The sequence below is a fragment of the Ahaetulla prasina genome, chromosome 3 (assembly GCF_028640845.1).
Source record: "Ahaetulla prasina isolate Xishuangbanna chromosome 3, ASM2864084v1, whole genome shotgun sequence".
In the NCBI taxonomy this organism is placed as follows: domain Eukaryota; kingdom Metazoa; phylum Chordata; class Lepidosauria; order Squamata; family Colubridae; genus Ahaetulla; species Ahaetulla prasina.
Genome location: NC_080541.1, coordinates 230,064,167 through 230,079,470, shown reverse-complemented (window position 1 = coordinate 230,079,470; position 15,304 = coordinate 230,064,167). Strand labels below are relative to the sequence as shown.

The 15,304-nt window shown below is 46.5% G+C and overlaps 1 protein-coding gene across 1 annotated transcript in view; it reads right to left on the bottom strand.

Moving 5' to 3' along the window:
• TGM2 (transglutaminase 2) overlaps window positions 1–15,304 on the bottom strand; it is an 86,273-nt gene that overhangs the window by 51,722 nt on the left and 19,247 nt on the right. The window contains exons 3-4 of the mRNA XM_058177180.1: window positions 11,460–11,702; window positions 4,052–4,170 (exon numbers count right to left, since the gene is read on the bottom strand). Coding sequence (XP_058033163.1) covers window positions 4,052–4,170; window positions 11,460–11,702 — 362 coding nt within the window. The remainder of the gene's footprint in view (window positions 1–4,051; window positions 4,171–11,459; window positions 11,703–15,304) is intronic.

Genomic DNA, 15,304 nt, shown 5'->3' with positions numbered 1-15,304 from the left:
GAGCAACTAAGATGATCAAAGGCCTCGAGACGAAAACATATGAAGAACGGTTGCGGGAACTGGGTATGGCCAGTCTAGAGAAAAGAAGGGTTAGGGGAGACATGATAGCAGTAGTCCAGTATTTGAGGGGCTGCTACTAAGAAGAGGAGGTCAACTTGTTTTCCATAGTGCCTTCATCTAGGACGATGGATGGAAACTCATCAAGGAGAGAAGCAACCTAAAATTAAGGAGGAACTTCCTAACAATGAGGACAATTAACCAGTGGAACAACTTGCCTCTAGAAACTCCACCTAGACAGTCAGTTATCTGAAATAGTATAGCTTCTCCTGCTTGAGAGAGAGGCTGGATTAGAAGACCTCCAAGGTCCCCCCAGCTCATTCATTCTAAAAGAATTCCCCAGGCAGCCATGCTGGCTGGGAAATTCTGGGAGTTGAAGTCCACATGTTTTAAAGTTGCCAAGTTTGGAGACCCCTGCTCTAGTCCAGAAATGGCCAACCTTGGCATCTTTAAGACCTGTAGACTTCAACTCCCCAAACTGCTGGCTAAGAAAATTCTGATAGTTGAAGTCCAGGTGTTTTAAAGTTGCCAAGTTTGGAGACCCCTCCTCCAGTCCCTGAGTACAACTGGACTTTGGGCAAGAGGACAGCAGAGTCTTTTCAAGCCAAGTCCTTCCTCCATCCCCACAACATCTTCCTGGTCTTCAAGCTGATTCCTAACTTGGAGATCTGGATCACCTCCCAAACCTGGGAAGCTGTTGAGAACTATCTTTGGGAATCATGCCATGTCTCTCCCCTTGCCTGTCTATTCCCGTTTGGCTGCTTTTGAACGATGGGTTGGCACTCCTCTGGAACACTCCTAATGCTGCTGAGCTCTAGTCAGGTTCACTGCAAAGTGTCAACACCACCAAGCATTTGTGGAAACCTGGAGACAGTGTTGACAAATGGCCAAATTCCCCAACGGATCGCTGGGTTGGTTGGTTACTTAGGTGCCAAGATGCCACCAACATGTTCTTCCCTCCCCCAAAAAGGAAACCCAAATATATTTTTAAATGACTTTCCTCGTTGTGAATGTTTAAAAATAGGGTTGTGTGTTGTGGTACGCAGTGGTGCCTTCATATTTTTTTTTTAACAAAGCTGCCCTGCGGTAAGATGGACGGCCAATACATTTTACAAATAAATAAATTTGTTTTGAGAAATGAGCATTCAGGAACGCTGCGATTCCTGAACAGAAGGACTCCCTGGAAATGGAATCGAGGCAATGGTGAATCTTTTTTCTGCTTCACATGATTTGCCCTGGTCATCTCCTGCCTTGGCTACTGCAACACACTCTACGTGGGGCTACCCTTGAAGAGTATCTGGAAGCTTCCGCTGGTGCAGAATGTAGCCACGCAAGTGAGCCCAGAGAAGAACAAATATAAGCCACCTGCTCCGTAAACTATATTGGGTGCCAGATTGCTTCCAGGTCCACTTCAAGGTGCTGGCTATGACCTATAAAGCCCTCCATGGCAGGGGTCTCCAATCTTGGCAACTTTAAGACCTGTGGACTTCAACTCCCAGAATTCCACAGGTCTTAAAGTTACCAAGGTTGGAGACTCCCGCTCCATGGCATGGCACCAGGCTATCTAGGGGGCCATTTTTGTCCCATTACATCAGCTCGTCTCATCCGGTCAGGCAGGGAGGGCATGTTACAGACCCCCTCACTTCAAAAACTTAGACTCGGGGGGGGATCCAGGAAGAGAGCCTTCTCTGCCGTCGCCCCTGCCCTGTGGAATATTCCCCCCATTAGAGGTGAGGGGGTTCCTGACCAGTGGTGAAATCCAATTTTTTTCACTACTGGTTCTGTGGGTGTGGCTTGGTGGGCATGGTCTGGCTTGGTGGGCGTGGCTTGATGGGCCTGGCAGGGGAAGGATACTGCAAAATCTCCATTCCCACCCCACTCTGGGGCCAGCCAAAGGTGGTATTTGCCGGTTCTCTGAACTGCTCAAAATTTCTGCTACCATTCTCCAGAATCTGCTGGATTTCACCCTCGTCCCCAACTCACCTGGCCTTCTCAAAAGGAGTGAAAACCTGGCTCTGCAGCCTTGTGTGAGGTGCGCAGGGGCTTGGTTAGTACCCTGAAAGCCTCTGCCTGGCCTTTTTTTTTTAATGGTGAGTTTTCATTATTTTATTCTTGTTTTTAAGTATTTTTATTACAATATTTATATATAGTTTTTATGTCTATTTGTACACCACCCAGAATACGAGAGAGAGAGAGAGAGAGAGAGAGAGCGAAAGAGGGAGGGAGGGAGGGAGAGAAGGAGAGATGGATAGATATGATAGATTGATGATTGAGATGAAAGAGAATGAGATGATAGATGAGAATGTTATTAAGACGATAATAGATATTAGAAATAAATAGATTAACACTCGCAATTAAAGAAAAGGAAGATTCTGATTATTATTGTAAATGGGAGTTATTCTATCAATGGTTAGAGAACAAATATGAAAATTAGAAAAAAAAGCAGAGAAGTGAAATATGGAAAACGTTTTAATAAAGTTAAATAAGCTAAGAAGAGGATTGTTATAATACTAAGCATGTTAGGTATTAGCATTAAGAATAGATAAAATATTAAATATGGCTGTAAATTTTAATTGTTGTTGCCCAAAATATTTGTAGCCAGATGACACACTGTTTAATGAAAGTTGAAGTGTTTGTATTAAAATAAAATAAAAAAAAATTAAAAAAGAGAGAGAGATGATGGATGGGTGGGTGGGATAGTTAGATGAGATAGAGAAATTGGATGGATGGATGGATAGCTAGAGATAAGTGATAGATAGACAGACAGACAGACAGATAGATATCCAGTTATAATAAATATCCTCATTAAGTGTAGTATCTTATGATTCTTGATCACTGTATCTTTTTTTTTTATGAACACTGAGAGCATAGCCACCAAAGACAAATTCCTTGTGTGTCCAATCACACTTGACCAATAAAAAATTCTTTCTTTCTTTCTATCTATCTATCTATCTATCTATCTATCTATCTATCTATCTATCTATCTATCTATCTATCTATCCATCCATCCATCCATCCATCCATCCATCCATCCATCCATCCATCCATCCATCCATCCATCCATCCATCTATCTATCTATCTATCTATCTATCTATCTATCTATCTATCTATCTATCTATCTATAGCAACAGATTATAGAGAGATAGACCGACACCCCTTCTACTCCTTCCCCTCACCACCCCTCAACTAAATGACACCAAAATGAAATAGTCAACTTTCAAGATGGGTGAGAAGATACATAAGGGGTTTTTGACCATCCCTAAAATATTGATAGATAGATTGATTGATTTAGAATGCTTATAAGGCTATTTCTCTCATGCACAACAGTCCTAGGTGACTTCCCCGCATCATTCACAAAATCAAAATAAACAAAATCCAGAAAACCCCACAACAACATCACATACGGCATCCCATCAACAACACATCTGCATGCACATTTGGTGTTCTCTTTACTCCTAGCCTTGTCCCTGGAAGAAAATCCAGGTCTTTATGGAAGCTTCAGATCTTGAGAAGAGACTGGCCACCACAGAAAGTGTGGTCCTACCCTGCCTGGCTACTACTTTAGAATGAAGGGAAAGAAGGAGTAGAAGAGAGAAGGAGGAAAGAGAAGAGGAGGAGGAGGAAAGGAAGGAAGAGGGGAAGAGGGAGAAGAAAGGAGTAGGAGGAAAGAGGAGAGGATGTAGATAAGAGAGGGGGAGGATGGTTATGGAAAGTAGAAGAAGGTAGAGAAGGAGAGTAAAAGGAAAAGGAAGGGGGTGGTGACCGGGCAGACCCGATTAATTGTATATGAGGGTACATTAAATATGTTATTGGATATGTTATTGGATAAGAATGTTAAAATAAAACTTTTTTGAAAAAAAAAACAATAAAAAAAAAGAAAGTGTGGTCCTATCTGGTGGCCATGTTTAATGGAAGGGACCTGACCTAGTGGGGCTGACAGATATCCTTTGGGAGACGCAGTCCCACCCACAGTGGGACAAGAGAACAGCTCACCTGTCCAAAGTTCCATGGGATGGAGATGATGTAGTCCTTCGATCCTTGGTAGATCAGGCCTTGTTGGGTCAAGACATACTCAACCCGGTCCTCATTGTTCTCCATGTACGTAGAGTCCTCTGTTGAAAAAGAGGAAGCTCAGATGCAGGAAGCCCTGTCACAAGAGAACTTCTGCAGAACCTCTGTGCCCACCTTCCCTGAAGGGCTGGTCTTCCAGAACACTGGCCATCCACACACCCCTCCCCCAGGGTGAGTATCACGGGAGCTGGCAATCCAGCCCACATCCCAAGGACGCCCCACGGAGGAAGGCCAACCTGAAAGAAACCACCTTGAAGCAAAGAATGAAGAAAGACAGATGCCTTCTCCTGAAAATAGAGCTTGCTCATTCTTTGCTGTCAGGCAAAACAGAGATATTTTCTCTTATCAGCAGCGGAGAAAGGCTTCAGGAAGGTGAGGATAATGGGAATTGATTAGTTTATCAGTAATCCCCTTGAAGTAAAACTGTGTGTGGTTGGTTCATTGGCTTGCGTAAGGAGGGGAGGGCAGCTTCTTCTCAGACTCCTGATATGACAAATAACATCATGTTGTCAAGGTTGATTGAGATCATCCCTTGAGGTTCTCCATGGAGTTTTGAAAGTCAGTCGGACTTCAGTTGTCCTTGGACACTTGGACAAAGGGATAATATGTAGCCTTCAGTCTGGCCCCAGAAGGAAAAGATAACCCAGGGATGTCCACAGGGCAGGTTAAAAAAGTCAAGATGGCAGCTAAAATGATGCCATTGAAACTCTGACGGTGGAGACTCCATCACATCCTTGTGGCTTCCAGCTTGAACTTTTTTTTTGACAATGTCCTTTAGACCTTCTGATGATGACCCATCCTTGCCACTAAGAAGAGATGGTTTTCTGTTCACGAGGCAGAACGGAAGGGGATGGAGGGGCAACCTAGGAAAATATGCTCCCAAACATGAGGGATCCCTCCAGAAAACTGGTCAAAGAACAAGGAGCTGCAGGTAGTCTTCAGTGTATGACCACAACTGGACCAGAATTTCCACAGGTAAGCAAGGCATTAAGTGAATCAGGCCTGATATTACGAGCTTTTTTTTTTTTGCCACAGTTATTAAGCAAATCATTGCAGTTGTTAAGTGAATCACACAGTCAGTAAAGATATCCTGCTTCCCCCCCTTGATGGAAGCCAGCTGGGAAGGCCACAAACAGTGACCGTATGACCCAGGACTCTGCAACCCTCCTAAATAAAGGCTGGTTGTCTTGAACCCCAATTTTGGTCAAATGATTGTAGGGATGCAGCAAAGGTTGTAAGTGTAAGGATACACTATAAGCAGTGGTGGGATTCAACCAGTTCGCACTTATTCGGGAGAACCGGTTGTTAACTTTCTAAGCAGTTGGAGAACCGGTGGTTGGAAGAAATCTCATTTTGTTTTTTCCCACTTTCCAGGGCTAATCCTGTAAGGAAGGAAACATTCTGGTGGTGTTTCTAGCCTCATCTTTATTGCCCTGCTTACAGAAACTGCCTCTTGGGTTAACCCTTATTACATTGTAACAGCTAAGGCAAAGCGCCCATCGACGTGAGTGACGTTGAGTTGGCCACGCCTACACGGTCACATGACCACCCAGCCATGCCTACCCAGCTGGTCGTAAGGGCAGAGAACCGGTTGTTAAATTATTTGAATCCCACCACTGACTATAAGTCATTTTTTTCCAGGGGCGTTGTAACTTTGGATGGTCACTAAAGGAACTCTCATAAATCGAGGACTACTTTTAGTCAGCTTTTGTGTTCTGAACTCTCATTTTGACACCATTTTAAACATCCCTAGTTCGGTCATGAAAAGTCTGCAAGACCCAACCCCAAGCACAGAGGGCACCAAGAACCCCACAGTCTTCCTCCTCCTCCTCCTCCTCCTCCTCCTTTCTGCCAATTCCCCTCCCTTCTAGCACTGATGCTATTCCCTAGTTGTGCCTTGACCCCCCACGATAAAGTTCTCCTCCCCAAACTCTGCAGTTCTGCCCCGTCTTCCTGCCATCTGCCTGGGAGAGCAGCAAGAAGAGCTCGGAAGTCCATCAGGCGCTGTTGGCTCCTCCAAATCCCACCACTGCCAAGTGGGACTTCCTCTTCCCTTCCCTTGATGTGGCCGGTCTTTAGGGCAAAGGCTGGCGGAGTCCAGGAAACCAGGACAGGGTTCAACCAGGGAACAGGGAATGGCCTGCAATGACCTCCGTGAGGGCCCTGGAAGCCTTCCAGCCTCATGTCCTTCCAGCCTCATCTTTTCCCACTCAAGCTGCCAGAGCTGGAACCCCTAGGTCTTTTGAGTAACTCGATGACAACGTTGAAGGGGACTTGGAGGTCTTCTAGTCCAACCCCCCTGGACTTCATATACATATCTATGCATTTGTCTATTTTTCTGAACTACCCATCTCTCTCAAAGAGGGTGGTATAGTGGTACTTATTAAAATATAAAATGGTGCAGGCCATTTTAACGTACAACAATTTGTTTAAGTGACTGTTGGGAGTTACAACGGCAATGTTTTTCACACCTATGACAGTGGTGGGATTCAATTTTTTTTACTACCGGTTCTGTGGGCGTGGCCAGGTGGGCGTGGCCTGGCTTGGTGGGTGTGGCCAGGTGGGCAGGGCAGGGGAAGGATACTGCAAAAACTCCATTCCCTCCCCACTCCAGGGGAAAGTTACTGCAAAATCCCCATTCCCTCCCGATCAGCTGGGACTTGGGAGGCAGAGAATAGATGGGGGGGGGCAGTCAGAATTTTTACTACTGGTTTTCTGAACTACTCAAAATTTCCGCTACCGGTTCTCCAGAACTGGTCAGAACCTGCTGAAACCCACCTCTGACTTATGACGATTGCAATATCCCCATGGACACAATCAAAATTCACATGCTTGGCAACTGACTCATACTGATGACGGTTGCAATGCCCTGGGGTCACGTGATCCCCTTTTGTGACCTTTGACAAGCCAAAGTCCATGGGGGAAGCCGGATTCACTTAACAAACGGCTTTCTAACTGAACAACTGCAGTGATTCACATAACAACGGTGAAGCGAGAAGAACGATTGTAAGATAGGGCAAAGCTCACTTAACAACTATATCGCTTAGCAAAGGAAATTTTGGTCTCCATTGCACCCCTGAGCCAAGGACTACATGTACATTAAAAACAAACACCAGAATAATAGAATAACAGAACATTAGGATTAAAGTATTAATTCTAATATTCAATATATCGAATAACGGAACATTAGAATCCAAATATTAACTCTAGTTAAATTGTCTAATTAGAATTAATGTGTGAACTCTAATTTAATTCTAATTAAATTAAACACAATTAAACGTTAGAATTAAAATGCCAGAATTAAAATTGATCAAAAGGCGAGGCTGCTTCTCCTATGAAAACGCTCCTTTTTCCCTTTTCTTTTTTTTTTTTTTATAAAAAGTTTTATTTTTACAATCATATCAAATAATTCATCCAATGTACAGTTATATACAATTAGTCGGGCTTGCCCAGTCACCACCCCCCTTTTTAACACTCTTCCCTCTACCTTCTTCTACTTTCCAGACCTTCCTCTCCTTCTCTCCTTCTCTTATCTACCTCCTCTCCTCCCTCCACCCTCCACTCTTCTCCCTCTTCTACCCCTCTTCCTTCCTCTTCTCCTCTTTCCTACCTCCTACTCTCTCTTTTCTCCCTCCCCACCGTTCTAAAGTGGTAACTGGGCAGACCCGACCCTGCATTAATTATATTTATACATCTTCAATAATCCCTGTACGTTAACCATCACTCCATCTCTACCAAACCCCCCCCAATTCCCCTCCCCCTTACCCCCCACCCCCCACCCCGACTTCCCAGAACAAGATGCCTTTTTCCCTTTTCTTGTCCTCCTGTTTTCCTTGACTCATGTTTGGTTTCCGAACAGACACACCTCAGGGGAAGCACTTTCTGTTCCATGCCTTTAGGTGAAAAATAATCACAAGGAGGACAAGGGCCCGAATGTTTGAATTCTTCCCTCTAGAGCAGAGGTCTCCAACCTTGGCCACTTTAAGCCTGGAGGACTTCAACTCCCAGAATTCCACAGCCAGCAGTCCACCAGGCTTAAAGCCAGCTGGGGAATTCTGGGAGTTGAAGTCTTGAAGTCCGCCAGGCTTAAAGCCGGCTGGGGAATTGTGGGAGTTGAAGTCTGCCAGGCTGGAGAATTCTGGGAGTTGAAGTCCGCCAGGCTTAAAGCCAGCTGGGGAATTGTGGGAGTTGAAGTCTGCCAGGCTTAAAGTTGCCAAGGTTGGAGACCCCTGCTCTAGAGGATGAGTATTCACTGTGAACAAATAAGGAACAGGCGTCCTTACAAAAGGGAAAATTGGGCTGAAGCAATTAAGATATTTTAATCGTATTTGTTTTCTCATTGCAAGAGGTCAATTAGACCTCCGTGGTGGGACGGTCCAGCCCGCCTCTGCCAGCACATTCCAGCAACATGCGGAGACGAGGTTTGTTTGCTCAGCGAGAAATATGGGATAACATTCGGGCTATTTCGATGTTTGGTCTCAGCTGCCGCGAATGATTCATGGCGAAAAGTCCCCTTTCACGAAGCTATGTTGAAAGAGAGGCCGGGAGGAGGGCGGTCCTTTCGCCTAAGATTTTAGATTTTTCTTTCAAAAGGCTCTTTGTCAGATTTGAGTCCAATATATTGGTCACTGCAGAATAACAGAGTTGAAAGGGACTTTGACCCCCTCTTCTTTGTGACAGCCCCTCAAGTAATGGAAGATAACTATCATATCACTCCTGGACCTTCTCTTCCTTAGACTAGAAACCACTGGCCTCCTCAATTGTTTATCATATGGTTCATCCTTGTTGGCCTGCCCTGCCCAAGAGGAGATCAGCCATCTTCTCTGGATTTCTGAAGACCATCTTCATCTGGAGATTGAAGCACAATGGACCTCCAATCCCCAAGACTCTTGGAAGTTGCTGGGCCAACATCTTTGGGGTCTTCAGGGAACACAGAAAGGGGAGTTTGAGTGACCCAGGATAAGGGGGCTAAATATCTCCCATGTTCCTCTTCACCATCTTACTCAGTGGCAAATTATGGACAGGACGATGGCAGCCTCATATCTCAGTTCGAAAGCCCTTTGGAGTTGATCTCCTGCCATTGGCACGAGGTTGGATTAGAAGATCTCCAAGGCAATGGTGAAATCTGAACCGGTTTACTAGCTGCGCATGCGCACTGCACACCAAATGCGTGCTGTGTGCACGCCACACAACAACTCTGAAGTGTGCACACACATGCACAGTGCACACCAAAAAGAGGCCTGGGGTAACTAGAACAGTGCCCTGGGGTGGGGGTGGGGTGTGATCAGCTGTGGCGCGCAATCTTTTTTTTTTTTTACTTTTAAAAGCATTTTTTTTACAACCTATTCACTGGAATAGGTTGTAAAAATGCTTTTAAAAGGTTAAGAAAAAAGCTCTGACAATTGCACAGCACAGCTGTGATTATCAGAGCCTTTTTTTTTTACTTTTTAAAAGCATTTTTATTACTGGTTCTGGAGAGGCGTCGCTCACCAGATCATCAGAACTTTTTTTTTTTCATTTTCATTTTTTACTACCGGTTCGGGTGAACTGGACCAAACCAGGAGCATTTCACCCCTGCTCCAAGGTCACCTCCCACCCTGTTATAACTATGTTCTGTGCTCTGGAAGCCACCAATGGTGGATTAGCTGAACTTTCAGGGAAAGTGTGTTTCTTGGATGCTACTCTTGGGAGTTGCCTTCCCATAAAAGACAGGTAAGAAAAATAAACTCACAAAGGTGCATCAAGGCAGCTACTGGTTGTAATTCCTCCGTTTTAGCAAATGTTTCCTGGCCTCTGGGAAAATCTCTCTCGTTATGTGAGATGCCTTCACTTGGAACTGCCAATGTGCAATTAGCAGATGGCACCTTCCGTTCACAAGGGCTGGGTCCTAAGATCTTGTTTATCTAACCATGGTTTCCGAAGTACACAACAATTAGTCAACTTTCTCAGGCAACTTTCTAGACCAGAAGAAACGGAATCACATGATGAAACTTGTTAATGGGAGCCCAGCAGGTCCATATGCTCGGCCACCAATGGTGAAGAATTTGCTTTGCAGGCCAGAGATTGCAGGCTCAGTACAGGAAGGAAGGAAGGAAGGAAGGAAGGAAGGAAGGAAGGAAGGAAGGAAAGAAAGAAAGAAAGAAAGAAAGAAAGAAAGAAAGAAAGAAAGAAAGAAAGAAAGAAAGAAAGAAAGTATAAAAGAAGGAAGGAAAAAAGGAAGGAGGAAAGGAAGGAAAGAAAAATATAAAAGAAGGAAGGAAGCAAGGAAGGAAAAATATAACCACACGCCTCCCACAGACCCGTACGCTCCCATAGAGAGGGACTTCTCAGGGTGCTGTCCGCCAAACAATGTCGGCTGGCGGCCCCCAGGGGAAGGGCCTTCTCTGTGGGGGCTCCCACACTCTGGAACGAGCTTCCCCCGGGTTTACGCCAAATACCTGACCTTCGGACATTTCGTCGCGAACTCAAGACCCATCTTTTTATCCGCGCGGGGCTGGCTTAAATGGGGATTTTAATGTTAAATTTATTAATTTTAAACGGGGTCTTAGTATGGTAAATTTTAATCACTGGGCTAATTTAAATAAGTTTTTTAAATCGTATTTTAAACTTGTATATTGTATTGTCGGTTTTATTATGCCTGTACACCGCCCTGAGTCCTTCGGGAGAAGGGCGGTATAAAAATCAAATCAAATAAATAAATAATAAATAAATAAATAAAAGAAGGGAGGTAGGAAGAAAAGAAATAAGTCCTCGACCTGTAACCGTTCATTTAGTGACCAAAGCTATAACAGCACTGGAAAAAAAGAATTTAGGATTGTTTTTCACACTTACAACCATTGCAGCATTCCCACGGTCACATGATCAAAATTCAGATGCTTGGCAACTGCCTCATATTTACGTGATCCCCTTTTGTAACCTTCTGACAAGCAAAGTCAAAGTCACTCAGCAACCGTGTCACCAGCTTAACAACCAAAGTGAGTCACTTCACAGCTGTGGCAAGAAAAGCGGTAAAAGACTCACTCAACAATGTTGTTGCTTAGCCATGGAAATTTTGGGACTCCATTGTGGTCATAAGTCGAGGACCTCCTGTTCCTGAACGTCAGGAAGGACTTAGGAAACCTGGGAAGTTGCTGCTAGTCAGCGTAGGTCATCCTTTCCCAAGGCGGATCCCACAAGAGGTGTTGGTTCTGCACCCCAGAAGAACCTCATCCAACCAGGAACGATCAGGTTGGAGAAATCTGGGCAGACCAGGCTCAGATAGACCCCCCCAGACCTAGCTTAGCAGAAGAAGACCTCATTGGTTCCTCCCACGGCTGGGGAGAAGACCTACCTGGACACCAGGGGTTGAAGAGCAGGACAAACTCGCCCAGGTTGAAGCTGGAGCCTTGATATTGGGTGGAGGCATCTAGGAGCAGGCGGTATCGGCCGATGCGGGCGTCCGGAGGGGAGGAGATGGAGACGGACACGGACAGCCCGTCCTGCTGATCCACGGTCGAACTCCAGGCCGAGCCCTCCGGGGAGCAGGAGAGAGGGAAAGCGGAGAGGGTCCCGGAGGTCTCGATGGGGCAAGGTCCTACGGAAGGGAGGGAGGGAGGGAGAGAGAGAGGAAAGAAAGCAGGGAGGGAGGGACGGATTGAGGAAAAGAGGGAAGAAGGGATGAAGGCAGGGATTGACGGGAGGATGGAAGGAGGGGGTTATTGAGGTAAAGGGAAGAAGGAAGGAAGGAGGGATTGATGGAGAGAAAGAGGGAGAGAGGGAGGAATGGAGGGAAGGAGAAAAGGAAGGAATGAAGGGGAGAGAGAGAGAGAAAAGAAAGGCACAGGTGAGTTCATGATCTTATTCTTCAAAGAGGGAGTATGGGGGTTTCAGGGCTTTTTCCCCCCCTTGTGAAGAGGGTGGCCCTTCAGGGGGAAATGTGCTCCATCTCTTTTGTATTTATTGCTCTGCAGTCCAGCTCAGTTTCTCTCTAACGTGGCCATGGGAAGAGGCGTGGACTTCAACTCCCAGAATTCCCCAGCCAGCAAGGAGACAGCAACCCAAATTTAGGAGAGCTAATGTCAATCTCTCCTCGGTCCCCGGCCCTTTCCTTGCCCAGGTCTTTGGCTTCCCCTTCAAACTGCCCAGGACAGCTCCTCACAAACCTTTGGGGCTGTGCCCAGCAGCCCAGGTGCCCAGAGGCTTGCAAGCACCCACAGCTGGGCTGCTGGGCTGGGCTTCTCTTTTGGAGTGGGCAACCTGACCCGAAAGCCCACCTTCTGGGAAAGCAGCGGGAATTCTGAAGGGCTACTACATCCATTTGTTGCGGTGTAGGTTCATATCTGTCTGTCTATCTGTTTCTCTCTCTCTCTCTGTGTACACTCATCTCAACCCCACATCCTGGACTGGGCTGCATTAGTACAAGCTCTTTTGGTATCTCCTAAAGGTTAGGCCGATGGTCAAATGAGCTGAAAACCTGCCCCATCCTGGCTGTAAACTTCCATCGGCTTCCCTCCCTCCTTTCACCTTCTCTTCCTCCTTCTGTCTCTCTCTCTCTCCCCCCCTTTCCTTTCCTTTCCTTTCCTTTCCTTTCCTTTCCTTTTTCCTTTTCCCTTCCCTTCCCTCTTCCCTTCCTCCTCCTTTCACCTTCTCTTCCTCCTTCTGTCTCTCTCTCTCTCCCCCCCTTTCCTTTCCTTTCCTTTCCTTTCCTTTCCTTTCCTTTTTCCTTTTCCCTTCCCTTCCCTCTTCCCTTCCTCCTTCCCCTCCCCTCCCCTCCCCTTCTCTCCTCCCTCCCTCCCTTCTTGCGAAAGAAGGGCAAAGTCTGCCCTTCCCTCTGAAGGCCACTGCCAGGACAGGCCGTCCGCTCGCCCTGCCCGCTGCCCCCCTGCCCATCCGGCGGGACCAGAGGGATGGGCATCTTTCATGGCAAGAGGCAGTCATCAGAAGCCGTGGCTGAAAACACACACAGGAACCTGGCGGGGGAAGGAAGGGCGTATTGGGCCTCCCCCTCCAGCTGGCCACTGGCAGTCTGAGAACCCGTCTCGGCCCCTGCTTGGCTGGGGAGGCCAAACACTGATTCAGCCGCCCCCACAGAGGGAGGGGACGGGCTACAGGAATAGCCTGTCCCCTCCCCCCCCAGAGAGAGCGGCCCTCCCCCTTCAGACAGTGGCTCATTCATTCTTGCAAAGGAGGTGGAGGGGTGGGGGGGGGCAGAGAGGTGTTGCTTCCTGGGAGGGGTCTGCCAACTCCCAGCCACCCAGCCCAGCAACACCGGCTCTTTGTGATGAGAGGCCGGGAGGGATGGGCGGTTGGGGGGTGGGAGAGACCCTCCTTCAGGTTTGCTTGCCAGGGACCCCGACTCTGCCTTTCGGAGAGACAGAGGCCCTTTCATCCAGATGCAGGAGGGTGAGGGTGAGGATGGGGAAGGCAGTCACACCTGGCCAAGCAAACGGGGGTCTTCCCAGATCCCATCCCAGATCCCAGTCCCTCCGTCAGCTGCATCGGTTACAAATTCCACTGGGGTCCGTAAATATCCTGGTGGCTGCCCTAACTCGATCCTCAATGCCTCTTTCCTTTGGGGAGGTGGGGGGTGCCGCCCCCTTGACTTTTTTAAACTTTCTGATTTAAAACCAATTTCTGTAGGGCAGTGTTTCTCAAGATGGGCTGCTTTAAAAAGGGTGGACTTCAACTCCCAGAATCCCCCAGCCAGTTAAAATGGGTGGAACTACAATTCCCAGAATTCCCCAGCCAGTTAAAATGGGTGGACTACAACTCCCAGAATCCCCCAGCCAGTTAAAAAGGGTGGACTACAACTCCCAGAATTCCCCAGCCAGCTAAAATGGGTGGAACTACAATTCCCATAATTCTCCAGCCAGTTAAAATGGGTGGACTACAATTCCCCGAAATCCCCAACCAGTTAAGGGGTAGACTTCAACTCCCAGGATGCTCCAGATTTTGGGAGTGGAAGTCCACCCATCATAAAGGTTTTTTTTTTGTTTTCCAAAAGGCAAATGGACTTTCTTGAAGTTTTCTTTGAAAATGTTTCCCTTCTCATCCAAGAAGCTTCTTCAGTTCTGAAGAAGTTTCTTGGATGAGATGTCTTCAAAGAAAAAAAAAACTCCAATAAAGTCCTTTTGGAAAAAGAGCAACTTTGGGACAAAATCTCTGTTCTATTTTAAAAAAGAAATATTAAAAAAATAATATACCGTCTTTTCCCGAAAGTAAGACCCTGTCTTATATTTTTTGAACCCTGAAATAAGCGCTTGGCCTTATTTTCGGGGAGCTTTTATTATTTGGCGCACATGGAGCAAGATGGGGCTCCTCTTGCCATCTTACCAGATTTCCAGCTCTGCATTTAAATATTTTGGGGGTGGTGGCTTATTTTTGTGCATGCTCTCAAAAGCCCAATTGGACTTATTATCAGGGGGTGTCTTATTTTCGAGGAAACAGGGTAGATATAACATACGATGAACAGTTGCAGGAACTGGGTATCAGTGGTGGGTTTCAACATTTTTTACTACCGGTTCTGTGGGTGTGGCTTGGTGGGCATGGCAGGGGAAGGATACTGCAAAATCTCCATTCCCACCCCATTCCAGGGGAAGGTTATTGCAAAATCCCCATTTCGTCCCGATCAGCTGGGACTTGAGAGGCAGAGAATAGATGGGGTGGGGTCAGTCAGAATTTTTACTGCCGGTTCTCCGAACTACTCAAAATTTCCACGTTCTGACCAGAACTGGTCAGAACGTGCTGAAACCCACCTCTGTGGCTCAGGCTGCTAATGCAGTCTGTTATTAACAGCAGCAGCCTGCAATTACTGCAGGTTCTAGTCCCACCAGGCCCAAGGTTGACTCAGCCTTCCATCCTTTATAAGGTAGGTAAAATGAGGACCCAGATTGTTGGGGGCAATAAGTTGACTTTGTATATAAATATACAAATAGAATGAAGACTATTGCTAACATAGTGTAAGCCGCCCTGAGTTTTCGGAGAAGGGCGGGATATAAATGTAAATAAATAAATAAAAAAAACCTCTGCTGGGTATGACTAGTCTACTGAAAAGAAGGAGTAGAGGGGTGACATGAGCGCAGTCTTCCAATATTTGAGGGGCTGCCACAGAGAGGAGGAAGGGGGTCAAGCTATTTGCCAAGGCACCCGAAGGCCAGACAAGGAATAATGGATGGAAACTGACCAAGGAGAGATTCA